We start from the raw sequence: 26,378 nt of genomic DNA on the forward strand, positions 1-26,378 counted from the left end.
GTAAAAAACTCTATGTGTAATTATTTTAAAGAAAATATACTGAAAAAATAGCTGAAAATTTGAGTATTTTTAATTGGTAACGCGCGGTGATTGTCCTTGCTCTGCATTAAAAATGAACATTAAAGTAAGAAAAAGTCGTCATCACGACGTGGTATAGTGCAGTCTAGCTAGATTCCACACAATCGGACTTGTAAATTTCCATTTAGCACCCTAGTTAATACCTTATTTACAATTATATCCTAAATATTTTTCTACTTGTTTGGATGACACGTTAGGCCAATTTTAACCTTAGGAGTTAAGCAAAGATACTGAACATAACTTCATACCTGTTTTAAGTGAAAATTCATAATAAGTACGTTGAAGTTAACTAGAGGCTAAGATTGAAGGTTGTTAACAAAAAATAATAATAGCTGATCCTTTATCTGATGCATTCTTAGCATAAGACTTCTTAATAATATTAATATTATATATATATATATATATGCTAAATTGATCTAAATTTTTTAAAATAAAATAAAATTCTCCTAGCAAAATATCAAAGTTGAATAAATTAACGTACCAAATACCGGCAACTGTTCGAATTTCCCGCTGGTGTTATAAGACAAATATGCCGACACGACGGTACTAGCGACAAATTCCCCTAATTCTCTCTCTCTCTCTCTCTCTCTCTCTCTCTCTCTCTCTCTCTCTCTCTCTCCTGACCGTTTGAGTCGAATCCAGAGCTCGATCGCTGCGGTTCCTCCCCGATCTCGTCAATTCTCTTCGAGAGTCTTCGATATGGAGGTGAGTAGAGAGCTAGCTGAACCCTAATTTTCCATTGGTTTTTTTTTTTTTTGTGTGTGGTTTCTTCTTCTCCTTGTTCCTTGCAGCATTTAGGGTTACTTGATCCGAGTTCTGCAATTGGTTGCCTACTTTAGATGACATTGTTGTGTCGATTGGGTCGTTGGTGAGCTTATTTGGATTAGGAGTTGTCGATTGTTAGATCTGAATATTCTGGGAACCGTGAATGCTGCTCATTTTTCCTTATAATTGAATATTCTTGCTTGGGTGGAGGAATTGGGGTTCTTGGATCGCGATGCTAAAGGTTGTTTGATGTTTTATTGGGGGTTGATTGCATTTCATTCTGATTCTTTAAGATTAAATAAGAACATGTGGATAATTGGGAGTTTACAAGTTCGATTCATAGATGAGGTTCAAAGGTGCAATTCATTATGAATGTTTAGTTTTATTTTTCTAATTCTATTCCAGCCTTCTTTGTTTTGTTTCTTTTAATTTCAGATCAGAATTCAGTTATCAAGACTTTCTTTTGCTTTCCAAATTTTTGATTAAAAAGTGGGGGAGATCATCTTTTCTAATTCTACTCAAAATTTTGGTCTTCTACCCATCTCCTACACTTAAAAGCTAAAAGCACATCGTCTCTGGTGAAGTCCTGGAACTGGAAAACTTTGCTAAATGTAAACACTTTTAGACACTGAGATATGGCTAAGTATCATAAGAGTAATATGAGTTTGACTGCTCTCTTTATCCTGTATGATCTGCCAAAAATTATATAAATAGAAGTTCAGATCGTATATCTCCTTTGCCTAAATTTATAAATTACTACCAGTGGTTGTACTTGTGTTGCATTCAAAATAAATGAATATTTAAATGGATGCTCAGGTGAAACTAGTTTGCTTAACCTGTCACCTGGAATGTGGCATTGCATTTAAGTGTCTAAATGTGACTCCTGTTACAAGGTCATTGCTTCTACATATTCGCTGATGCAAAGTGTGGACTCTTTGCTGAGATTTGAGAAGTTATTCTCTTATTGCAGTACCTATATTCTGATTCTCTCAGCCCGTTCCATTTTTATGTGGATTAATAAAAGAGACTTGCATTCCTACCCACTGAATCTTCCACTTGGCTTTGTTTTGCTAAGTAAAACCTAGAAAATTAGAGGCAATTAGCAAGATTGTCTATGTCGTTATAAAAGTTTGAGTGAATTTGAGTGAAACAAGAAGGTAAGCGAACTTGGATTATTCTCCATTTTCCTTCCCTTACTTTCCACATGAGGCCCTTAAAGGAACTTGTTCTATTGCAGGTTCCAATGGACCAGGGCTTTCTGAGGATGGAAATGGATCCTCCGTTGACCAAGACATCAAATTGGACAATTGATGTTTCAGAGGTGAGAGTTCCTGTGAAGTCCTGTAATCTGAAATAGTGGTAAAAATGATAATAGTACTTCATACTTCGTCTCGATTCCATGTATTCTGGTGAAATATTTACGGGTTAACAGTGTTCCAAATGTGTTAATTACTTAACTATTATTAAATCATGTTCATTATAGTAGTCCTAAACTGATATATTGCATAATTTATACTGTCTGACTCAATCTTGTGGGATAGTCTACATAGATATATCTTCTGGATTGTAAAAAATGTCAGAGTTTGTTTAACTGATTAAATTTATTAAACTCTACATGCTGACTGTGCAGCAGAAAGTTGCAGCTAATTATGCATTTGTTTACTTATTTTCTTAACTCTCCCTGTGATGTTTTGAGGGGGGTTTCCCTGTTTTTATTTATTTGTTCTCTTAGGATTTTAGCTAGGCTACTTTACATGGTATATGCAACATGTGACAACTCATTTCTTATGTGCGGCAAGAAAATTTACACCTGTTTGAGAACTGATATGCTCTTGTACTTATTTCCTTTGTAGGTAAGAACAGTGAGAGTCGGCAATATTTCCCTTGCTGCATCTGAAAGGGATATAAGGGAGTTCTTTTCCTTTTCAGGAGACATTGAATATGTTGAAATGCAAAGGTTATCGTCCTTTCTACTCATTATCTTATATGTGTGAATCGATTAGATTCTGAAAAACTGCCTTCACATTTAGCAGTGAAACCGAATGGTCTAAAGTTGCATACATCACTTTTAAGGAGTCACAAGGAGCGCAGACAGCAATGCTTCTTTCAGTAAGTTCAACTAATGTGGCAACTTAGCTTGCTTTTATGTCTCTTTTCACATGCAGAATTTGCCTTACAGTTCATGCCTCTGTTGTTTCCATTTGTAAATCTGGGATTTCCAAGTCTTTTATCATCATATCTTATTGATTCAGGGAGCAACCATAGTTAATCGGTCCGTCACTGTAACACCAGTTGAGAATTACAATCTGCCTCCTGAAGCCTACAGAAAAGTACTGGTAACCGCTGATCATTTCTTCATATTTCTTATATCACATTAGCAATTTCAAATGACAAAGGACCAAAAACACACGTCCTCTCAAAAGTTGGTGGCCTACTTGGTTAATTTCTTTTAATATAAGGAATAAAAATGTTCTTTTACTATAAATTTTTTGGAACTAACATAATTGAATAACTAGGAAACATGTGCAGAGGTTGAGTTTTGCTGAGATGAAGCTAGTGGTGGTGCAGGATAAGTTACGCAAAAATTGATTACGATGTTTAATCAATGTCCACTGGATTCTATATAGCACATTAATACAGCTGGGTGCTTTTACTCAAGTAGAAAGTTACCTTGTGACAGAGAGGAGAACCCAAACTTACATAGTAGGAAGTAGTAAGAGAAGACATTGTAGAACTTGATTTTGCACTAAATAGAGGTAAATGGAGGGAAAGCATCCATATAAGCTCCCTCAAATAGTTGATACTAAAGAGTAAAGACTTGTTTTAGTTGTTATCATTGTAATAGACAGAGTTATGGATGAATAAAACTTAATTTTTTCTTCAAAGATTTATCAGAACCTTTCTAAGATGGAAGATTCTTATGCTTCTAAACAGATGATATACGAAAGAAAAATGAAAGTCTGAGATAACATCCTTTTATGATATTAGTTCCTGAGAGCAGAAGGAATATTGTGAGGATAGGTGTTTACTGTTAGTTTCCTCTTCTTGTTTCTTATCAAAATTAAAATTATTGGGCTGAACTTATTTCAAATTTCCATTGTTTCTTCTTTTTATTTCCTTTGGTGGTGCAAAAGAGAGGGGAAGTGTCGCCTGCCAAATCTGCAGTCAAGAAGGCCGAGGATGTTGTAAGTAGCATGCTGGCCAAGGGTTTCGTACTCAGCAAGGATGCACTCAGCAGAGCCAGGTTACTTGACGAGCAACATCAGCTCCTATCCAGTGCCTCCGCCACAGTTGCTTCTCTAGATAGCCGCATTGGGCTGAGTGAGAAGATCAGCATGGGCACATCCATCTTCAGCAGCAAGGCAAGAGAGGTGGATGAGCGCTTTCAGGTGTCTGAGATTGCAAGGTCCGCGATTTCTGCAGCTGAGCAGACGGCCAGCATTGCAAGCTCAGCCATCATGAGCAACCGCTATGTGTCGACAGGGGCATCGTGGTTCTCTAGCGCGATAGGCATGGTGGCTAAGGCGGCCAATGATGTGAGCTCGATGACCAAAGAGAAGGTCGGGAAGGCCGAGGAGGAGAAGAAAGAGATCAGCTGGAAGGAGCGGAATGGGATGGTGAGTGAGTTTGCGCAGATCCACCTTGATGAGTCATCCCTAGGGGAGCCTGCAACTCTTCCGGTGGAATCAATGGATGTTCAAAAGCTCCAGATTATATGAACTAAGGCTTGTCTGGTATCCCTTCTTCATTTGTTCATTTGTTCTTTCATTTGAATATACATCATTCTTTGTATCACTGCACTGAAGAAAGACCAGAGCTATATCATTCGGCAACATTGTAAAGGTTGATTTGAATTCAGACGGCCAATTCTTTAGTAATATGTAGAAGACTCGAAGTGTTTAATCCGTTTGCCTGATCTTGACTTTTGGTGATACAAATCTTCCGGGGATGAGCTTCGTTTCAATAAACTAACATACTTCGGGAGGAGTGAAACATAGTAATTGTATTTTAATGCATGTTTTGAGTACTGATTAGAATCCAATACTCCAACGAATTACAATGTCTAAGTGATAATCAGAGTTCTATTTTTTTCTCCTGTATTTCCCTTTTATTTATGGATAATAGGAGCTAACCCTCTGATGCTACACCGCAACCACAAGCCGAAGGATAAGCATGCTACCAATGGCTTCAGTTAATTTATGCTATAATGTGAAATAATAAGATGTTCAGGGGTTGCTTAAGTAAACCAAAGTAGATGCTTTGGGTGTGTGCAATGCTTTTATTCTTTCGTAGACAATTTAATATCGAAAAGCTTTTCATTACTTAAAATCTACAGCACAATTTGGGTCGAAATTTTGTGGGACATCTCTTCTACTATTGACAAACTTTTCTCGGTGGCTTGTGAAAGCTCACTAGGACTTGCTATGCTTTGCTGCACATGATTAGCGCAGGTGTTCTCCAACAACTGGGGGAGTACAACTACTACAATCGCCCACCGGGCCCCATAAACGACCCAGCACATTTTATTACGCATCAAGATATTAGCACCGAGTGGAGCATATATGCGATTCACAATCAATGGTAAGAGAGTTATGAACTATAGCTAGCCTACCAGCCGTAGCGTGCATGTACTTTCAACCTTTACCTCGATAATATTACAAATGCAAGGATATTTCATAGATGCTGTTTTCTTAACCCAGATATGCCAGTTAACAAACACGAAAAGTTAATTGGATCATATACTTGGCACTTTGTTCCACTAGAAATTCAATGAGAAGGACTTAAAGAATGACATATTATGCTACATCAGCTTTTGTTAACAACAAAATTATAACAAAAAGAAAAAGTTAATTTGTTATGGTAAGTACTAACCTTACATTTGGCATAGTAATGGAATCGATTGGAATTGGGGGCGGGGGGGAGACTTTTGATACATGTCTAATTCAATGGTTAAAGCTATACCTGATCTGTATTCAAGCAAGTGCAATCCGACGTTTGAGTGCTAGCACGCATACTTAATCAACCACTCGAGGCTCTGCAAGAAATATCCTTCAATGCTACTTAAGCTACTCCGATATAAGGAAATGATATAGAATTGAGAGAGACAGAGATAGAGAGAAAATAAAAAAAATAAAACCTTTATGCATTCAGGTAGATCATCATTTTTAGTACGCACGTGCGTCTGCAAAATTGTAGGACGTGCTCTGATTAATTTTTAATACTAAGATAAGTCCTCACTTAAAAAAGAACTTATTCCTTCCTTTTATTACGTACTTAAGCATATGACCGTCGGATTTATCCATCAATCGTATGTTTTTTTACTCTACGAAGAGGGACACCTGTAAGCATAGATGTTTAAATAAGAGTAGTACCTCCATGACCATATGGCACGAGGAGTCGTGGTTGGTAGCAAGGCAAGCAAGGATGACTAAGCCGGCTGCTACGGTGGAAGGCCAGAAGGCCAGCCTCTCGTGGTCAAGAAGGGATAGGACGGCCAAGGATCTCGACAGGTCCTCCACTTCGGCGTTCGCTCTTGCGGCCTTGAGATAAAACCTACCATAATGGCAGAATACAAACATTCCCTTCAAATTAAACTAGGCCCATCGGACAAGATTAACCTAGGTCTAGATTCTCGGTTACCAGATGAAGTTGTGGATTGTGGGGAGGAAGCATTGGAAGTTGAGGACCTCTTGCACCACCCACTCCATGGCTACTACTTCGCTCCTGCTGTATGCGTTGTTCCCCACTTTGAAGGTCCGCTGCCGTATGCTGATAGCACATGTAGAACTAAGCTAATTAAGAAAAAAGGGAGATTTGGGGCAATTTGCTGTATTCCTATTATTGTAGAGAGAGAGGTACGAGAAGAAATGAGATTAGAGGACGAGTAGTCTTTATTAGTGCATTGAAGGAAACTTGCCTGTTATAGGGTTGGTTCTCCTCAATCCTGGTGGCGAGAGTGATGCATGATATGCCCAGCAATTGCAGATTCTTCACACTCTTGAAGTATCCTCTGCTCAGGAACCGGTCAAGTAATCCCACCCCCAAGAAAAGCGTCTCGTCTTGGAGCTCCACCGCCTTGCAATGCTGCCAGCCCACAACAGTCAAAACCAAACAACCATCATTAGACTGACCCTCGAGATCAATGATCGAGCTATCCATCCATCCATTAACAAATTACAGTCCCAAGCACGAGGAGTCGAGGACAGCACCGGAATTTTGGAGGAACATTCCAGTGCTGTATGCAAAGCGGGCGGTTAATACCTCGTTATTGGGATATTTTTTTATGTCAAGGAAGTAAGTTGTCCACTCCAACTCTACTACCGTATGAATCGTTAGGAGGCAATCGAGCAGGCGATTCGAGAAAAGTATATAGGAACTGCGAAGGCTCGCATAAAACTATACTCGTGAACCTTCCTCGAATTTTTTTTTTTTTTTTACTTATTTAAATGTACCTTGCTCGATTACAAGCTCGCATAGAAGCAGATCGTCTACAACCCTGACTGTAGGAATTTCCTGCATAGAAGAATTTGGCAGCCCCTAATTGGCTATCAGCTCCTTAAGATTTTTAAACTATGGTAGCCAATTAAAGGTTGTCAAGTCTCTCGAATGTAGCAAAGTTCATGCGACGGGAAATGCTGGCAATTGATCTCAACCGTGGAGTTCTCTCAGACTCGCAATTCCGGGCTTCCGGCAGAGCAGGAGTACTATGCCGGCAAGATGGGGAAAGTACAAAGGAGGAAAATGGTAAATGTCAGTCTATAGACGTACCTCCACCATCCAGTTGACCATCACAAGCCGCTGCTCAAAAATCAGACGGCTGTCCTCTGTCATCGAGCTGCACTCCTCGCCGTAGTCGTATACCCACGCCTCCTTCTTCTCTCTGCTCCGGAATCTCTTGTAGGTCTCCTCGTCCTCCTCTTCAAACCTCATCACCTGAGCAATAAAAACTAATTATATTCTCAAATAAATCTATCGAAATTAGAGATCTAGCGATTTCAATCTTACGGTGAATTCCTGCGAGCACTCATCCTGCGATACTACCGCCGCATTGGGATTCGCGCGACCGGTGGATCGCATGAAGTGCTGAGCGAGCTCGAGGATGAGGGAGAAGGTCGCGGACGGAGCGGCGGATGCCTCACGTGACCGGTCGGAGAAGTCGGAGGAGGAGGAGGAGACGACGAGAGAGTTGTCGGAGAAGTCCTCCTCCTCCAAGCATGGCTGGAAGAGCTCCGCCTCGTACTCCGGGAGCGTCTTCTCGTTGCTCGTCGAGTCGTTCGAGCTCTCGTCATCTGAGAACTGCTCCGAGCACGCGAGATCGGAGTCGAGATCGAGATCGCGAATGGAATTGGGGATCCTCGTGGCCTTCGCATCGGATATGGACTCCAGACACGACGACTCCGAGATCTCTAGAAATCTCTCCATCTCCTTACCTTTCTTACCAAAATTTCCATTAGGAAATCCTCCAACAACCTCTGAGACATCGGAACCGGAGATCTCCACCGCCGAGTTGCTAGTATTCTCTTCTTTCCTCAACCTCTTCGCGATCTCCGCCTGCTTCCTGGAGAACGACCTGGTGATCCGGCGGAACTCACCTGAACCGGAGATCAATATCGCCGCATCATTCGCCTTTTTCGGGCGAGAAGAAGCCCACTGAAAATTCGGATTCTCCGATCTGGAGCCTGTCGAGATCTCACTGCAGAGGCAGGAGGAGGACGACTCAGCCGGCTCCTCCGCCACGTTGAAATTATCATCAGCATTAGAGGCTCCTTTACATTTCGGGAAGAGAGGGATCCGTCTCCGTCGAGGGATCTTGGATCGGAGCTTGGTGGCACGGGACGCCACGCCAATCGGCCTCTTTCTTCCCGAAATCGGCTGTCGGGAGATCAGATTAGGGTCGGCGGCTAGCATTGGAGCAAGATTGAGATTGATCTAGAGAGAGAGAGAGAAGAAGAAGAAGAAGAAGAAGAAGAAGAAGAAGACGAAGAAGAAGACGAAGAGTGGGGGAGAAGTGAGGAAGTAAGTACGAACTCCACACCTAGGAGGAGGAGCGGAGTATAACTGCTGGGTTCACGCACTCTACATATATATATATATATACTATGGGCCCAGGGGAAAGGAGAGAGTTTGTTACACCACGTCAGCATCGGAATCCTCGGCGTCGTGCGCAAGCCACGTGCTTAGTCCCAAAAGGTGATCGTCTTTACATCTTGCTGCCACGTCATCCGATTGATGAATAATAATACTCCTTAATTTTAAGGCGAAGTTAAAACCTAAACTAATTATAATTTGCTTCAGGAACTATCTACAACTAACGCCAATTCTCTCATGGCAAACTAATAAATGGTGTTGATTGTTAGTAGGGATAATTATACTAAAATCCTGCTTAGTTTTATATAAATCTTCTTATTTATTTTTTATGGCATATTAATCTATCTTTCAACTAAATCTCTGGAATATTTATTATGTTAATTATCCATTAAATTTTTATTATGAAATAATATGTGTATCAAATTATTAATCTTATGGCCTCGTGGGACTACTTTTTTAGAGTAAAATAGTCATATAATATTTTCTGTTAACACAGGTGGACAAGATATTCTTGGAGTGTATAAAGCTGACAAATAGTTTAAAAAGTCTTAGCATAATTATCTCTTATTAATATAAGATAGTCTACGAGGGCAAAAGCAAATTATGGATCGATAAATTTTAAGAAAGTAATATACTACATAGTCATATTTTAGGAGGTCTGAAAATTTTAATCTTAGTCTAGATTTTAGTTTGAAACGGAGAAGATCGCCTACGTGAATTGATATATTTTCTTTTAGGTATGCTTACATCTAGACCTCTAATAAATTATTAGCACACTCTCGCTTATGTTTTGTAACATTTGATCCCTTAATTAGAATCTCCTCAATACCTCTTTTATTAATTAAAATAAATATTACGTTATCAGTTTCATGATCAATTTAGCTCTAAGAATTAATTTATCTTATTTAGAAAAAGGACAAAAAAAATAATCAATTCTCATTTAAAAGTAAAAATATTAGTTTATTGATGAGATTAAAGTGTTACAGTAAAATAGAAAATAAATAAGAGGGATTATTAAAAAAAGTGCAATAGCAGAACTAGTTAGATTTGCATAATTAATTCTTCCTATTATTATTTGTCTCTCAACTATCATTTATATACATTCATGAACTTTCTTTTGCTCGATAAATTGTTACGAACAGACATGATCCGATCTATAATAATTCTTGACTCAATTAAGAATATGACTTTTGAAGGAAACTACGGATAATTTAACTGATAAATCTTTTTGAATTTTGAATATATTGTCACCCTTGAAAAGAATTTTCCAACGAATTCAACATCGCATAGTTTCATTGACTAGATCTTGAGATATCGACCGAATAGTGGCCGAAGGTCAGATAAACCCTAATTTTATAGTCTTTCAATGGCTAAATAGGTGCTAGGTTGCTTCCTTAGTGTGAAATGAAAGAAGTTGTTGTAGAAGAGAGATATTAGGAAGTAAGCTGACCAAAGACTTGGGTGATGGAAGAAAGGAGGTGGTAGAGAGTGCTAATGGCTAGAGTAAGAAGAGAAGGAGATAAATGCACAATGTCGTTTTTATTTTTTATCAGATAAATTCTAATTAGGGTTTTCTCTATATATTTATAGAGGCTCACCCTAGAGACCCACTAATTAAGTTAAAAAACCAACAAAGCAATAATTTTCGCCGCGATGCATAATTACACTTTTATGTCATTACGAACGTCTGCAGGCATTCAAACGCACAATTTGCATTATCTATTTTTGTGAATGCGTGTAAGCGTTCGCATGACCCGTTCGAACACGATCCCTATGTTGTAACACCCCTGACAAAAATTATTTTATTTCTTCAATAAAATTCAACTAGATAAATAGGTTCATCTCAATGAATTCGATATTGCGAGTAAAGCCAATATGGACCAAGTCATATCATAAAACCCATTGATTTAAGAACATTTTTAATTTTTTTTTTAACTCTCTTTTAATGTCAACCAATGGAATAGTTTGCGAATCCACTAACTCAGGATACTATTGCCAGTCAAGGCACGCACATAAAAGATAATGCTTATCTCTGAGAGTTAGTATCCAACCTTGCCTCAGTGGACGATTACCTCATTTTTGGAAGTTGCTGTCAAATTTCTAAAAGATAGACGTAGATGAATAAAATTTGAAACAATTTATAAGAAAATTGGTATGCGGCATAGCTCCATTGGTTGCATAAAGTTTGAAACTTATCCAATTCACAAGAATATTAATTCATCAATGTTATAATCAGAGAAAGGGTAAAAAAAATATCATTTTAATGAACTGAAAAGTTCTGCTAGATATTTAGGATTTGGAATATATGGACCACTTAGCGCTTATATTCCAAAGAGACGGCGAGAGAGGAGAAAAGTAGAAGCTTTAGAGAGGCTTGCAGCTCAAGTATTAGAGACAATAGTGATGACTTGCTAGTTGACTCATGTGTAAATATATATATTCTTCTTTCCAGCTTCATAGAGCTAAGCATTTGCAAAGATTTAATGATGGCCCAGAACTCAGCATTACACAAAATTCTTGAGTTGGTTGATGCCATAGTTGTTTTTTCTCCCCTTTTGAAGAGCCTCCTGGATTGCCTTCAATTATCGAGAGATGAAGATGGAGATGAGGAAGAAGAAGACACCAAAGGCAAAGATCAAGGGATCGTCGGTAATCGCACGGCGCAGAATCATTTCAGGGGGCAGATTCGTGTTCCGTAACTTTTAGGAGACTTTGTTTTTCTTTTTTTTCTTTTTTTATAGAAAAGTGGACTAAGGTTAATTATGTTTTAGTTTTCTTTGGAAGTTTTAAAATTTGCTCTCTTTGGTAAGTAACTTCGTGCGATAGGCAGCATCATTTTTTTTTTTTTTCATTTGAGGGTGTTTTGCTAGATTATTTCCATATTATTCCCTTCTTTTCTTTTCTCTTTTAACTTTTGTTTCCTTCTTGGATAAATTATAATTTGAGCAGGCATTTATTTATATATACAAGAAGAAAGTAGTACAAGAAATTAGTGGGTTCATTAATTCGTAGGTGCAAACATTAGAGAGAAGTTTAAGCCGTTTACATAATTGACAAACTGTGAGTAATTCGCCTAGTAACTTTCTTTCACAGCAGGTATGAATTATTTTCAATTAATGAACTCATGAGGTCTCTTTCTCACGTCTCCAATTTAAGCCATCTTTATGATAACTTGGCATCCACCAGCAAAGAGATAAATTCTCCCCTCCAAGAAAAATATATAGTCCTCCCTTGTCAGCGAGCAGAGGAGGGAGAGGAGGGAGGGAGAGGGGGTCGAAGAAATCAAAGAGGGAGACTCACTCTAAGCTTGCAAAAGCCTGCAACCTCAGGAAAGAGATCTCAGATAGGCATGAGTCCATATTGTTGGGAGGAGAGGAATGCACTAGGGAACCAGCTATTAGAACTCAACTCCTTCTGCGGACCATTTGTCCAACCTGGAGTTTATTCGACATAGGAGATCGGTGGTTTAGCAGTGCGGTTGACTTGCGGCAGCTTAGTTCGAAATAATTATTCGGCAATACACATGACTTAAAGCTTAGACTAGCAGCTTACTATTTTCGCTAAAGTTTAAGAATGCCAAAGTATTTTTGTATGTAGAGAGGATTAACTAATTGTTCAACTCATATTTAATTTTCGGGCTCATAAATGATTATTAACAAAAAAAAACCATCTCCTCCTATAATAGAGGTGCATTATAAGTTACTTCTAGTGGGAAACCCCAACCCCAGCTGCTTCCACCACCATTTCCCTAAGGGAATTTCTAGTGGGAAACCCCAACCCCAGCAGCTTCCACCACCATTTCCCCAAGGGAAAGGTAGAAGGTCCGGCCCGTCTGCCTGGTCGGGCAAACCTTGGACCACGCCAACCTACGGCCCCTCTTAATGGAGTCGATGCGGCTGATCATCTTAAACCTTGGACCACGCCAACCTAGTGCAACCAAAAATGCCAGTCCAGTAAGGTCCTGAGAGTCGGCCACCAAGATGGATAAGAGGCAGGACTTGTCCAAGTTGGAGGGCAAGCCTGCCACCAACTCGAACAACATTAGCTCTTCTCGGCATCCTCACTAAAAGATCAACAACAAGGGGATGAAGAAAAAAAGAAAAAGGCCAAAGGAGTGGGAGGAACTTATACAGAGTCTAATGCAATTGGACCACCTACTAGAAAACCCCCTCGGCCTGAAGGAAGAATGGAGACTGAGTGACCGGACATTGTGGAAAGCTTGATGATAATCACCAAAGAGCCAGAGTTTTGCGCTTGAGCCCATGATTTGAAGCTCTTGAGCCAATAATGCATGAAGGCCAACTCCTCCATAACTGAACTTTTCAGCCACTCCAGACAGCTTATCTTTGTAATACAGAATGATTTGGAAACTCAAGAGTACGAGAATAACAACAAAAATGCAAGCAAATTCTTCAGTTTACTGAATAATTATAGCCAGCTATAACCATAGATGTCGGAAAGCATTTGCAGAAGACTCCTCTGAACAGAAAAGAAATCACCCGCTTTACTAACTCAGCTACTTCATGGCCTGGGAGGCAAACATATACCGAGCTTTACCTTCATTACGGAAGAATAACACTAATCGATGCCCTCAAGAAGAGATAATACCCGTTTGAACAACAAAAGTTTACGAGATTGCTGGAGATAAAAGGAAAAAAGAAAAAAAGAAGCAAGAACAGCAGCTCTGAAATGTTAAAATTTGCGATCAGCCAAACCCATGTCACGTAGCTCCCATAGAGGCTTGCTTTCCTTCGAAATGTCATGCTTTATGGCTCCTTGGATCCGTTTTACCACAAAAAAGTACTGAAAATGGAGAAAAAAATCAGTATAAATAAAAGTAAGTAGATTTTTCTCAGCATGTGGAGCTTTCACTAAAATTTCAATTAAATTGCTCAGTATGTAGAAAGCTGACCTGAAAAGCTAAGATAAGCGGTATAAAGAACTTTCCCCTGTTGTTTGGGTTGGGGCCATCAATCAACTTCTGATCAACTACGATGGGTTTGCTACCATTTGAAATAACAGCCGTGATTTCTTTCACTAAGTTCGGAATCCATGGAGTACCATCAGGGAGAATCTGTATCCACAGATCAAGATTATGTTGTAAATTCCCAAAGGTGAGCTAGAACTAGGAGCAAGAATGATTAGAGATGAATAAACCTTTTCCCCGCTGTCGTTTGTCTTGCATCTGCCACTGTTCTCAACCAGTACCACAGGTAAGCAAGATTCCTACGATGATCGGGCATTAGTATATTTCCATCCCCCTAATACTCAATCCAACAAATGGTGAGCAAGAACTTATGCAATCCATATGAAAGCCAAGTTACAACATACAACATACAGCCATGTCTACTCTATAAGCTCTATATTAATGAAATGTACAGGAGATAGAGAACCCTATCCCTCTACTGTTAGTCAAGGAACTTATCTTGTTGAGACGCAGGACTCGGTACTAAAAGCCGGTCTTCCTATGCTTGCCTTAATCTTATAATACAAATTAGTTCGTCAGAGGGGAGGTTAAGAAGTTTTTATAGTACACATTATCCAGCTCATTTCTCTAAAACAAGCTATATATTTATCCAGACACCAGCATTTAGCAAGATTAAAGTCTTCACATGCTCATGTGAGGTAATAATAAATGTAGAAATGAATGAGGCAATTTTAGTGTGTTAAGCAACAAATTGGAGAGGCAACACTTCAACAATAGAACAACATGCAACAGTTAAGCCATATTTTAGGCATTAGTCCATGTGTGACAACAACATTGGATCTTGCACTGTGCACTATCACAAAAAGGAACAATTACGCAGTGGCAAAAAAAAAAAAACAAAGTTTATACTACATCAGATAACGAATTCATAATTATGAAATTGTTGGAAAGTAACGCAATCATCCCTTTTTATTTTTTCTAAAAAAAGCTAGAGATTTTCCAGTGACTATACAGAATATGTATTTGTCTTACATATAAGAATTTACTTAAACATTAATTGTGAAAATACAGAACTCTAAACATTCAATGTCTTTTGCATTGAAGCAGGATATAAGAAACAACCTTGAGACACTTAAACAAGAAAAATTAATATACCATAACAAACGGACTAGATGCAGTACCTGAGGCTCTTGTTTCCTAAGACGAGCACCCAAACGAATGTACTTCAAAAGTGCATCCGATCGTTTTGCAACAAAGTCATCATAATTTAGTCCATCTGGTGGAGATAACTGACCATGGGTTAATACAACCAAAGCTCGCTGCCAGATACCTTTACCAAATGAGTCTGTGATGGCTCTAATAACTTGTCTATCCAAACTATCAACCCTATATGCATCCAACCGATCCACGTAGAGGAGAACATCAATGGTCTTGTTCAAAAGATACCTGGCACACCAAGGAACAGAAGATTAGCTCTCAACTAATGAATCTAAAGCACAAGCCAAAAAAGGGCAATAGATAAACACACTTCTAAGTTTAGAACAGAAGAAAAAAAAATAAAAGAAAGGAAAGTAAAACAGTTAGCACTTACGGAAACCTCATAAACAAGCAAGAGAGTTGATATGGCCTTATCTAAATGTAGGAAGAAAGAGAAGAGGAGAAAGAGAGCAGGTATTCTAATTTTCTTCACCAGTTTTTCCAGAAAAAAGAATTATGCAATGCGGTAGAATTTCTATTAAAAAGTAGTTGGCCCAACAAAATACTTAGAAAACTAAAACAGCCTGCTTAAACCCCAAACTGTACCGAGTGTCTCAGATCATTGCAAAGCATAAGCAAATTCACTCAAACTAAGTTCCTACGCTGTCAATATATGTATGAACTGATACTCACTGTTTAATGATCTCAAGAGCTTGTTCATTGACGTATCCACCTTCAACAAGCCCTGGAGTGTCGATGATGTTCAAAGTGAACCCTGCCCTCATTCGTGAGCACATCATAGGTCTCAACCCTTCAGACTGACAAACATATTTTTATAAGTATCAACATCTTTTAGCAGGACAGTTAAAACCAAGTAGATAGAAGTTAGAAAACCTGGAAAGCACTGACAGCAGCCACCCTCTCCCCTATTATAGAGTTAACAGTAGAGGACTTCCCCACACCTCCTTTCCCCATCACCAGAATTGTCAATGTGCTCACATTCTATCAGAAACAATAAAAAGCTAATATAAGGGAATGCGCATTTCACCAGAAAAGGTAAAGAAATAAATTTTATGGAACAGACCTCTTCCTTCAGCTTTCCCAATATTTCATGCAACTTACTTTGCGTCGCAGGTGGAAACTGCTGTATCCCTACCCATTCACGAGCTAATGGAGAAGACATACTGCTATATTCTTAATTACATAGCAGCAATTGAAGGAAAATAAAATACTAGTTAGAACCTAGTAAACAAAACATAGTTCGCACTAGCAACTAAAAATTGATTGCAGGAAAATACATTACATTAGCTGATGTGAATAGGCGATAGTAATTATTCGAAGCTCTATTTGGCTATCTCAATTGAGATTATTCTAGTGCTACATTATTTGTTTTTTTTTTTTTTCACACAAACGACTTCTAAAACGCCTGCTAAAAAAGAAAATTCGCCATAGAAAACTCTAACTGCAGCCATAAATCCAGCTCCAGATGTTCATTAGCCAAATAATTTCCAGTTTGCGATAGAAAAGTAGGTTAGTAAACGAATTCCACTTCTTTCCTTCTTCCAATTCCACAAGTAGTGTACAGATATAAAAACGAACAACCCATGTCTGGGTTCCACGATTCCAACGCAAAAGCCGCAAAATTTTGCACCAAATCGAAATAAAATTGTGTTGACAAAGATGTAACGCTTTCCCAAGTAAACAAACCTACCTGAGAGCTTGCAGAGGTGATCGGAAACCCCAACGAATCCAACACAAAAACTAGGGTTTTGAGAGGGATAAGGTAAAGGACCAAATGTGAACGAAACAAGCTTATCCGGTCAACCTCGGGCCTTTACGGGTCGGGCCTAAGCCCGGCCCGACTCCGAACTTTTAAGCCCAGCTGGATACCAAATGGTTTGGTTGGACATAAATGCCCCCCTCAAACGGTCACAAAAACAACAAAGGTGGCTAGTTTCAAGGGGGGTAAATCAGTCAAAATGCTACGAAATCCAATATTTGTCCTCAACTAACAGAAACAAACGGCTAACCGTCAGGGGCAGTATGAAAGTCTTTTGCCATCTCATCCTTTGTCTATAAATAAAACCCTATTTCTCAAAAAATCAATCTCAATTTTCTTTTTCCTCCATCAATACTTACATATACCCCCATCTACTTCTTCTAACTTATCTATTATCGATTATTTTTTTGGGGGGGGTTTAAATGGGTTCTTGTTCTAAAGACGAAGACGACGATCGTGAATCCTCTCCTCCAGAAGGAAAAGGAGCAGATCCGTTGTTTGGGACGGACCATTTTGATCGGATTAAAATCCGAGACGCGAATGGCCAAGTAATTGACGCAAAAGCCCAATGTAAACTATGCGAGAAACAATTGGTGGGTGGTTCTAGCGACTAGCAGTGCAGGCACGACTACTCTACATAGACATTTGTTAGTGTGTCCGCGTCGAAAAAATTACGACATTAGACGTTACTTCCAGAAAAAAAGAAGGCTAGAGATCTTTCTCTTAATGAGTTTTGTTATTCATTGCGACTTGCCTGCAGTCGAATCATTGATTACACGTAGCATGTGCAGCTTTTTTAAGAGGAGTTGGTCTAATGATTGGTAGGTGGAATGTTGATTCCCTTCTTTAGTTTTTGTAGCATGTGCTCTGTTCTTAACAAGGTTTTGCATTTTATCATCATTTAGGGTACATTTTCTGGGTTAAAAAACTGATTCATTGATTGTGATGGATATTGAGATATGGGTCTCGTATTTGTATCAAATTTTCAGAGATTATTTTTCTAAATATTTGCATGACATCACTTGGCTTACTTCTCATTAGGCTACTACATGAAGCAATGCATAATCTCAGAATAAATTGTATACAATTTATCCAGGAACTAAATTGAAAAACAACTTCAAGCAAAGCTGCCGCTCAGCATCTTATTTAAGTAGGTGGAAAAAGATGCAGAAGCTGTCGGAAAGCATCAACTCAAATAAGTTCTGAACTGGTATAAAAAAGGAAACAAGAACTCCTGTCATCTTATTTTCATCATAGATGCCAATGCCTCCAGGTCGAGGAAAATTTATGTCACTGCTTTGAAAACCAGAAAAATTAAGCTTTCAGCTTTTTACCCTCATCATTTACACTGTTTTGTATGAACATAAAAAAGTAAACAAGAATTAAATATCATTATACTAAATCAGTGTTTAAGAAACAAAATTACCACAGCCTAAATGGGGCTTGTCTCCAGAAACTATAAACAATTAAATGAGAAATATTTTTCCATTCACCAACTTTATCCTAAAGCAGATTTGATAAAACAAGTCCCATAGAGTGATTAAATTTAAATCAAGCAGGACATCTAACCTAGAAGACAGACACAGGGTGGCTGACGAGTTTTGTTCGGGTGTTGGGAAGGGAAGAGAGAAAAAGAAAACTGCATTTTCTATGAAGAATCATGGTAACCTGCAAAACAAATCCACCTGTTAGAATGACAAACTTTTCAAGTCCAGATAACGGAGCATATGCCTAACAAAACAACCGAAATTATTCAATTATTCAGAGCATCACATAGAGTTGACTTGTGCTATACAAGATAACAAGATCATTTCAAACTCCAAAGTTATTTGCCAAAATCCAAAGGTCATACCATGCCACAGATCTTGAAGTTTTAAATGCAGAAAATACTAAAATCACACTCTAGAAATGTGGCAATGGCATTTCTGCAAATTGTTAGGTCACAGATCATGCTGAAACTCCAAAAGCTCATCAAATCATATACGTACGATACCAGTGACACAAATTTGCATCTAACCTTCCTGAGTTTGCCTGAATCATAGAATTCCCTCCCCTTTCATAAAAGGAACAAAGTCATCTGAAGTCTGAACAGCGTTGATCTGACCTTAAAGAAATAAAGCAGATAAGACACCCTAATGGGGTCTGTTGGCAGACAATTTGACTGTTCAAGTCAATATGTCAGATCAAACTCACAGAAGTCAACCTGATATAAATGTCATGAGGCGACGTACAGAGGCGACTACCTTTTCCTTTCAAAGGAGAAAAGGTCTTTGTAGGATAGATAATCCATCATGTATATATTTATCCACAAAAAATATGGAAGAGGACAATAAAAACAACCAAGCCTTGAGTACCAAGTATCTGGAGTTTTGGTTCTTCCATGAAAAAGAATTAATGACAGAAAATTAATTAATTATCATTCTAAACCAGAGAAAAAACAACATGGATCACTTCAGGTGAAATATTAAAAAGAACAGGCAGCTTATTGACGTAGAGAGCCAGTCCTACAATAAAAGCAATTCTTCCCTTTATATGAAAAATGAGATGTAACATATTGGAGATTGTTGCATTACCTACTTACAATGAGCATGGCCAACATGTGAAGCACTAAACCCCCCCACTTTAGATTTGTCTGTTGAATCCAAAATTATCGTGGTCTGCTGCTTCTCCACCATCATCAGTGCCAGCATGAATTTGACTCGAGATGTTGGTAGGAGATTCAATGTCATCCACAAGGAAGCGGCTGGGAAGGCAAGTACCTTTACCAACAAAACCAAGATTTCTCCCTTGCCCTTGATCAGGAAATTTCCTCAAAAGTGCACCAGATCTTTGGATATCGCATGAGTTAGGCAAAAGATAAGGTGGTCCATTAGCAAGAATATTCCCATCAGAAATCTGCATGTGCTGACCTGTTGAGCCATCAGGACAAGATGATGCTGGAGAAGAAACTAATCTGGGAATTGAGTAGCTATTTGTCACAGTGTTGTTCCTGAAGCCTTCATCTATGACTTGCCCAGTACCAAGTCGCACATTCTTTGACTGAGACGAAAGTAAGTTGTAATCCAGGGTATTTCCGCTGTTATACATGGAGAGCTGGCCGAGTGGCGTAGGATGCTTCTCTGCCTGAAAACTGGTGGACAGTTGAGAGGAGACTACTGGAGTGCTCTGATTGAAAAGAGGACTACTCTCTACCTGATGAAAATCGGTCAATGATTGAGAAGGGGACAGAGTAGAATTCTGACTTAGTAAACCACCTTCCTGCAGACTGAGAAATGACTGAGAGGGGACCATTATCGAGTTCTGATTTATGATGCCACAACTACTCCCTCCTTGTAAACTGGTTGACAATTGAGAAGGGACAAGAACAGAATCTTGATTAATGGAAGTAGGAGCATTTACTGATTGAAAACTGGTTGGTGACTGAGGGGCTAATACCAAGGAAGTCTGATTGATGAGCATAGGATTCTCGCCTACCCGGAGAGTATTTAATGTCTGAGAGGGAACAACCAGACAAGAAGGCTGCACACTAGATGTGTTATGGGATTCTGCTAGGGCATGATTTAGCTGTTGCTGGTGAAACATTTGGACCAGCGGGTTTCCATTTCTGCATTTATTTATCCCTCCAAGGTTTCTAGCAGACTCTGAAACAGCAAGGTCATTACAGGACCACGTTGGAAAAGAAGAAGGCATAACCCCAAAAGCTATACTAGATTGAGGGAATTGCCGGGATATGTTATTCTGGGGTTTCAACAGAGGCTGATTGAATGCTATTTCTCTTTCTATAGAATCACACTTGACCCCTTGAGCTGAAGTTTGCAGAGATGGCTGGTCTGGAATTACTAGACTGCCTGAAGGTCGACCTAGAAGCTCATCTTGCAGGGCAGCAAGAGTTTGTGGAGGTATTTGGCCGGATGCAGCCAGAGCCTGAAAATCAAGTCTTCCCACTGGATTCCCTTTTACATTTGAAGAAGATCCACAGAACGAGTTAGAAAGTCCAGTATGGTGCTGAGCTACTCCATTTAATCTCTTTAAATACAATCTGAATTTCTGCACAAGGAAAGAATTACTAAACACGTGTACAAATAGGAAAGTATAAGCATAAAATGCATATAAGCAATCGATCTGATGATCGGTGTATTAAAAGGCGGCCACAGATGGTACGCAGTCACCCCACTGCCTAGCGCCTAGGTGGAAGTCGAGTGCCAAAGCGGTTTAGCATTTTTAATATATATATATGCATAATATCATCTTTAAAAAAAACTCCATCTATCGTACTCCACTAAGAGAGGAACATCTATCCAGCACGTGTTCACTTTGTCCATCACTCCATGCTTTTTTCTTTGTGACACACTGAATGCAATTGAAGAGGGTGAATTTCATTTTAAAAAAAGTGTTATTTATCATAGACGACAATCAGTTCTCTTCCCTTTAGCAGTCTCAGGTAAAGACAAGGCAAGCCATGTTCCTACTGAAGAGGAACATAACTTCCATTTAGTGAATAGGAGAAGGAAGGCGATAGAAAATTGTGTTCGCTCCATGTCGTGCTTGCTCCATTGAAGAAAAGGGGGTTTAGCTTGTTGTGTTCACTCCACGCTGCCACACAAGGCCAACCTTCATGGCGTCCACGCCGGTGCATGACCATGGCCTCCATGATGTCGCACAAGGCCAACCTCCACTCCAGTTGCTCGAGAGAGGATAATCTAGAGAGGCCTTTGTTGCAGCCAACCGTGGAAAGGAGAGCCGGAGAGGAAGAAAAAGAGGGCTTTAGGGTTTTCTAGTCACGGGATCAGGCGACAAGGTGAGAGGATTGAAAGAGAAGGTGGTTTTTTTTATATGCAACTTACCCATACCCACTTCCAACCTGACCCGCTTCTATTAATTTAAGAATTAGCAGACCGAACATAGAGCTTGCTAAATTGGCCCGGCTAGCGCTTTTCAACGCCTAGGTGTCCCACAAAGGCATGTAAATGCCTTTCACCAGTGCCAATCAAGATGGCGGGGTGGCCGATGCACTGGCCCAACATGGAGGTTGCCAAAAACATCATTCAAAACATTGTTGACGACACAAGAAAAAGATCGTCTTTAAATAACAAGGTTAGTTCTCTACAACTCAGGTAGAGGAAACAACTTAAGATAATATAGCTAGCTCTGTGCAACCTTAATAATCGTTGAATGGCGATATTAGGGAAAAGGTTAACCTCATTAGTCACTACTGTGCTCATGCATAACAAAACAGGTCAGAAGCAGTGAATAAATATTCGTTGCAGTAGTTATATTCTAAAGATTCTAGCGGAATCACATTTCCTAAATATATTCAAACTCAATAGGTATGTTTCTGTACTCTCAAAATAACAGTACAGTAACAACAACAGCAATTAAACCTTGTGTGAAATCCCTTTGAGGTATGCATATACTCCTTCCTCCCTTCAAGTTATTCAAACTAATAAAGTTCCATAATAATGCCTGAACTATACTGTGTTGTCCAAACTATGATCAAAATTGAAACAAACACTTCAAAGAAAACACATCATCTCAGATTAAAACTAAAACTATTTAGCAAGATTTCTACTGCAAAATCTATTTTCTGATGGTGAAGGTGAAAAGAATGCCTGCCTCCATTCTGTGGTACATTGTGCGCTACTTTTCTATTTGTACTCCTTTCCAGTATGTAGAAATATTCTTCTGTTATAACTTTACTCCAAAAGGTATAAAGAAGTGAATGATCGTAGAAGTACTTGTATCATCAACTGAAAATACTGATAGGCCTTTAGGAAAATGCAACCAAAACAATCCAGCCATACATTCTTATATATGTACAGCTATGCACAAAGCTGGTAATCATAATGCTATATATGTCATCATCATGCATTATGTAAAAAGGCCTACATCATTAATAAATTTAATGATACTAGAAACTAGCTTCCATAAATTCGTTCTTTCTCTATGCGTAAAATGCAAAATATCAGGTCCATATGTGGGCAACAAATTTTTATTTTACAGATTAAACTTTTTTTAATTCTACTGATATCCTAGGACTGAAAATGTTCAAGTAGCTTGTTATATCGCACTCGTACTACAAAGTACAAAAAAAAAAACTTCAAATCATTTTTTTGGGCAAGTAAAAAATGATAAGAAATAACTCAAAGGATGTCAATGAGTTTTCAACTAGGTACATAAAGCTCAGAGGCATACCTGCAAATGACTAGCAACATTTTCTCTCGTTAAGCCAGGAACATTCATTAGCTCGAGAATTCTTTTGGGGACAGCTTCTGCAAATAAATAAGCAAGCTTCATTAATAAGAGGAATACAAGAGTGCATGCAGTAATTTAATTTTAATGTGATGACCACAAAAGAAACCTCTAAGCACTAGAAAGAGAACATACTATCAATTCCAAGATGGTTCACAGCATTGACAAACTGTTGATGAAGCTCAACTGACCACACAACTCGTGGTTTCTTTGATGAAGAAGGATCTCCATTCTCCAGTTCACCATCATCCTCTTCTTTGATATCTCTTTTCTTTTTTTGAGACTTGTAGGTGCCATCAGCTCCATCATTGACAGAGGAAGCATATTCAGCATCATCAGCGACTCGCTTATTACGATCAGAATCTTCCAAGCTACCTGAGTGTTCAAGTTCTTTACTATCATTCCACTTCTTTCTAACAACATGTTGCCAAATGTTTTTCAGCTCTTCCATCCGTACAGGCTTGATTAAATAATCACAAGCTCCATGTTTTATTCCTTTCATCACAATGTTGGTTCTTGTGTCAGCAGACATCACTGCGAGTTTGAAAATGAAGAAAATGTATAAAAAAAATTGCAGTGAAAGATATATTTAGAAGTTTACAATGAAGCAAGGGAGATACATACTGATGACAGGAAGATCCATTTCAAGACCAACAAGTTCAAGCAGCCTAAATCCATCCATGTCAGGCATATGAACGTCGCTTAGTACAACATCAAAACCACCTTTGCTCTCCCTGAGAAGAGATAATGCCCTTGTAGCCTGGGAACAAGTTGTGACTACACAAAAACAATGAAGTAAAGCAGGTTAAGGAGATCTTGCAGCAGGACCAAGAAAGGCTATGGGATGAAAATTTTCTAAGATAGGAAAAGATTATTGTATCAGCCTACATTCTGCCCATAATCACTTGAGGAAAATAGCCAACTTTCCCATAAAATAGCAGAACAATATTTAACCTAATAAAAAAGATTAATCACCATATCTTGGTTACAGAAAAGCGCAACATTGATGAAATCAAAAGGTTCCTATTGATCATCAGGCATCAGATAAATAGATAATCAAAGCATTAGCATTAAGTTCATTCAGCAAGTATCAAAACATGGTTCCACCAACACCACATGATGTCCTCAAAACCAAACCAGAACATTAAAGTAAAGCTTAGTATATTGTTTTCTTTATTTTATTTCAAATACAGAAAGAATAGAATTCTCATGTAAAGGCAAAATTGTCGGAAAGTGTTTCCTCCTAGAAAGCAAAAATTATTGTTTTAAAAATAATATAAGTGGAAGTGAAGAAAGACTCAAAGAAGAGAATGGCAAGACGTCATGCTCCTAGGAAATAGATCAGAAGAGCATATCATAATTCCTATCATTAAAAAAAGAATAGTAAGATATAACTAAAACAAGTATATTGTCTATGTGCATTTCGGTCAAGATGAGGATTAAAAGACTTAATGCAGGAATATTATAATTATAACATTGCTTTCTCCCCAGTTTCTGCATTCTATAATTAGGATGGCTAATCCAACTAAAGATGACAAAGACAATGACATGGGACTAAAAGGAAGGAATAGCGGTGATATATATGCATTACAGAACTTCATTAGTTGATTAATGAGATCAAGAGCTAACAATAAGAATACAGAATTTGAAAATGTTTCAAAAATAAGAAGTAAAACTACCCCCATACTGCACAGCTTGCATGCAATCGGCCAAAGCCAGACAAACAGTGTCTTTCAAGGCTGAGATAATTCTGAGGCAAGTATTTCCAATTGAATCTTGCCCACATAGCCCAAATATCAACTAATGCCAGAACAAGCTTGCCAAAATATATCTTTGAAACAGTAGAGGGCCAAGGATTTTTAGCTTGGTCTTTTATTGACCCTTGGAAATAGTACTGGAAAATTTTAACTATACCACAATAGGTAAGCCATTCATTGAATAAGCAACGAGAAACCTAGAAACAGCAACATAGTTGATGAAAAACTTCACAGAATTCGTAAGGACCAAATTTCAAACAATCCTAGCAAGAGATTTGGTATTGGTAACAAAAGCAGCATAGAATAGCACAAAAATCATAAGAAACAAGCGAGGAGCAACGCGGCATCTAGTGGTTTATTATCAACAATCATCTCAAGTCCACATAGATCTATTAGCTTTCAGAAACAAACATAAACCTAAAAACAAGAAACATAAACCTAAAAACAAGAAGAGAACTGACGAGAACCTTCACGGATTTAACAACAAAACAAACTTTCAGACATCATAGCAAGAATTAGATATTGGTCACGGGGACAACACAAGTTAGTTGGTAGCGTATTCGAAGCATAAAAATCAGACCTAAAACCAGAATATAACCTGATAACAAGAAAGAAAGGATCACAGTTTCCCACATAGACCAAAGATTCAAAGACGAACTCACCATCATAACGGCAATGGAGAAGCATCCGCTTTAGGACCATCAAGCAAGTCAAGTCATCATCCACCACAAGAACCTTCAACCCCACCGGGAACTGCTCCGCCACGGCTTCCTCCACCTTCGCCGGTGAGTAGCTCCCCGTCCCGCTCATCGCCGACATCGGCATCTGCTGCACCTTAGCCATCACCCTCTTCGTCCTCCAAACCCCTTTCCAGGGTCGAACTACAGACCCTACCTCAATTCCCCCAGCCCCCTCACGAAATTTTGCTTCTTTCCTCCGTCCCGATCAACTCCGATCCAAAAGACAGCATCTTCGACATCGAACCCACACCAGATCCACCAAATCGAGAGAAGTCAACACCAACTCGTCTCCACCGTACTCCGGCCCAATTCCGGCGAGATCCCCGGCAATAACTCGACTCCACCGCCGGCGTGCTCCACGGCCCCGCTCGATTCCGGCGATCTCGGCGAAGGTTACGGATCCACGCAAGGGGTGAGATTTGGGGGAGGCGAGCGAGCAAGAAAGAGAGAGAGAGAGAGAGAGAGAGAGAGGAGGCGACGACTAATAATTAAATTGTCCTTTTTGGAGTCCTTGCGCTTCTTTTAATATGGCTGCGTGCTTATTTTATAGCAAAGGAAAGCTAGAGCAAGAAGTGGGTCCGTTGCTTTGGGGTAGTTTTGGGGAAGTAGTCCCAACGGGGACCGTGACCAATGGGAGATCACGGCGATTACTCGTTCCGATCACCTGCACCGTAAGTTGTACGAAATGCCCACCACGCCGACATCTTTACTGGTTTGTAATGAACTCCATCCGTAAGAGGATGTATACGATCGGACGGTGGGTAAGTGGGGACTGGGGGGAGAGAGTTGGGAGGGCG

General features: G+C 39.1%; 4 protein-coding genes across 10 annotated transcripts; 1 reads left to right on the forward strand and 3 right to left on the reverse strand.

The window, feature by feature from the left end:
• Nucleotides 1–627: 627 nt before the first annotated feature.
• LOC140787183 (binding partner of ACD11 1-like) lies at nucleotides 628–4,748 on the forward strand. 4 transcript variants are annotated; one of them, XM_073135969.1, is made up of 6 exons: nucleotides 628–1,084; nucleotides 2,081–2,164; nucleotides 2,697–2,800; nucleotides 2,877–2,952; nucleotides 3,096–3,179; nucleotides 3,978–4,748. In XM_073135969.1, the coding sequence occupies exons 1-6, from the start codon at nucleotides 1,076–1,078 to the stop codon at nucleotides 4,560–4,562; spliced, it is 942 nt and encodes a 313-aa protein (XP_072992070.1). In that variant the 5' UTR covers nucleotides 628–1,075; the 3' UTR covers nucleotides 4,563–4,748. The 4 variants fall into 4 exon arrangements, with proteins under 4 accessions (XP_072992070.1, XP_072992072.1, XP_072992071.1 ...); XM_073135971.1 differs by having other exon boundaries at nucleotides 3,096–3,173; XM_073135970.1 differs by having other exon boundaries at nucleotides 630–783.
• A 1,011-nt stretch (nucleotides 4,749–5,759) lies between these two features.
• LOC140787095 (cyclin-SDS-like) lies at nucleotides 5,760–8,899 on the reverse strand. 2 transcript variants are annotated; one of them, XM_073135848.1, is made up of 7 exons: nucleotides 7,849–8,899; nucleotides 7,612–7,776; nucleotides 6,761–6,927; nucleotides 6,484–6,612; nucleotides 6,216–6,396; nucleotides 5,981–6,025; nucleotides 5,760–5,878 (listed from the first exon to the last, which is right to left on the reverse strand). In XM_073135848.1, exons 1-7 carry the CDS (start codon nucleotides 8,749–8,751, stop codon nucleotides 5,846–5,848), a joined length of 1,623 nt encoding a protein of 540 aa, XP_072991949.1. In that variant the 5' UTR covers nucleotides 8,752–8,899; the 3' UTR covers nucleotides 5,760–5,845. The 2 variants fall into 2 exon arrangements, with proteins under 2 accessions (XP_072991949.1, XP_072991950.1); XM_073135849.1 differs by lacking the exon at nucleotides 5,981–6,025 and having other exon boundaries at nucleotides 5,780–5,878.
• Nucleotides 8,900–13,329: 4,430 nt separating this feature from the next.
• LOC140786557 (translocase of chloroplast 34, chloroplastic) lies at nucleotides 13,330–16,907 on the reverse strand. Of its 2 annotated transcripts, none has more exons than XM_073135063.1 (8): nucleotides 16,767–16,907; nucleotides 16,140–16,249; nucleotides 15,950–16,057; nucleotides 15,749–15,873; nucleotides 15,040–15,304; nucleotides 14,089–14,157; nucleotides 13,844–14,005; nucleotides 13,330–13,734 (listed from the first exon to the last, which is right to left on the reverse strand). In XM_073135063.1, the coding sequence occupies exons 2-8, from the start codon at nucleotides 16,236–16,238 to the stop codon at nucleotides 13,624–13,626; spliced, it is 939 nt and encodes a 312-aa protein (XP_072991164.1). In that variant the 5' UTR covers nucleotides 16,239–16,249; nucleotides 16,767–16,907; the 3' UTR covers nucleotides 13,330–13,623. The 2 variants fall into 2 exon arrangements, with proteins under 2 accessions (XP_072991164.1, XP_072991165.1); XM_073135064.1 differs by having other exon boundaries at nucleotides 16,140–16,242; nucleotides 16,767–16,819.
• A 1,300-nt stretch (nucleotides 16,908–18,207) lies between these two features.
• LOC140786150 (two-component response regulator ORR21-like) lies at nucleotides 18,208–26,143 on the reverse strand. 2 transcript variants are annotated; one of them, XM_073134383.1, is made up of 6 exons: nucleotides 25,504–26,143; nucleotides 23,709–23,861; nucleotides 23,220–23,618; nucleotides 23,028–23,104; nucleotides 19,417–20,882; nucleotides 18,208–18,503 (listed from the first exon to the last, which is right to left on the reverse strand). In XM_073134383.1, the coding sequence occupies exons 1-5, from the start codon at nucleotides 25,682–25,684 to the stop codon at nucleotides 19,458–19,460; spliced, it is 2,235 nt and encodes a 744-aa protein (XP_072990484.1). In that variant the 5' UTR covers nucleotides 25,685–26,143; the 3' UTR covers nucleotides 18,208–18,503; nucleotides 19,417–19,457. The 2 variants fall into 2 exon arrangements, with proteins under 2 accessions (XP_072990484.1, XP_072990483.1); XM_073134382.1 differs by having other exon boundaries at nucleotides 19,409–20,882.
• Nucleotides 26,144–26,378: the final 235 nt, after the last annotated feature.

Source organism: Typha latifolia, chromosome 4 (assembly GCF_019914945.1).
Source record: "Typha latifolia isolate L0001 chromosome 4, TyphaL0001v2, whole genome shotgun sequence".
In the NCBI taxonomy this organism is placed as follows: Eukaryota; Viridiplantae; Streptophyta; class Magnoliopsida; order Poales; family Typhaceae; genus Typha; species Typha latifolia.

Coding starts and splice junctions, on each gene's coding strand:
- LOC140786557 (XM_073135063.1), bottom strand. CDS start 16,238: ATGTCTTCTCCATTAGCTCGTGAATGGGTAGGGATACAGCAGTTTCCA. Junction 16,058..16,139: donor TGGGAAAGCTGAAGGAAGAG/GTCTGTTCCATA, acceptor TGTTTCTGATAG/AATGTGAGCACATTGACAAT. Junction 15,874..15,949: donor CTGCTGTCAGTGCTTTCCAG/GTTTTCTAACTT, acceptor TATGTTTGTCAG/TCTGAAGGGTTGAGACCTAT.
- LOC140787183 (XM_073135969.1), top strand. Junction 2,165..2,696: donor GGACAATTGATGTTTCAGAG/GTGAGAGTTCCT, acceptor TTTCCTTTGTAG/GTAAGAACAGTGAGAGTCGG. Junction 2,953..3,095: donor AGACAGCAATGCTTCTTTCA/GTAAGTTCAACT, acceptor TTATTGATTCAG/GGAGCAACCATAGTTAATCG.
- LOC140786150 (XM_073134383.1), bottom strand. CDS start 25,684: ATGGCTAAGGTGCAGCAGATGCCGATGTCGGCGATGAGCGGGACGGGG. Junction 23,862..25,503: donor TCTCCATTGCCGTTATGATG/GTGAGTTCGTCT, acceptor GTTTTTGTGTAG/TCACAACTTGTTCCCAGGCT. Junction 20,883..23,027: donor ATGTTGCTAGTCATTTGCAG/GTATGCCTCTGA, acceptor TTCCTTGTGCAG/AAATTCAGATTGTATTTAAA.
- LOC140787095 (XM_073135848.1), bottom strand. CDS start 8,751: ATGCTAGCCGCCGACCCTAATCTGATCTCCCGACAGCCGATTTCGGGA. Junction 6,613..6,760: donor GAGAACCAACCCTATAACAG/GCAAGTTTCCTT, acceptor ATGTGCTATCAG/CATACGGCAGCGGACCTTCA. Junction 5,879..5,980: donor ATCTACCTGAATGCATAAAG/GTTTTATTTTTT, acceptor TATTTCTTGCAG/AGCCTCGAGTGGTTGATTAA.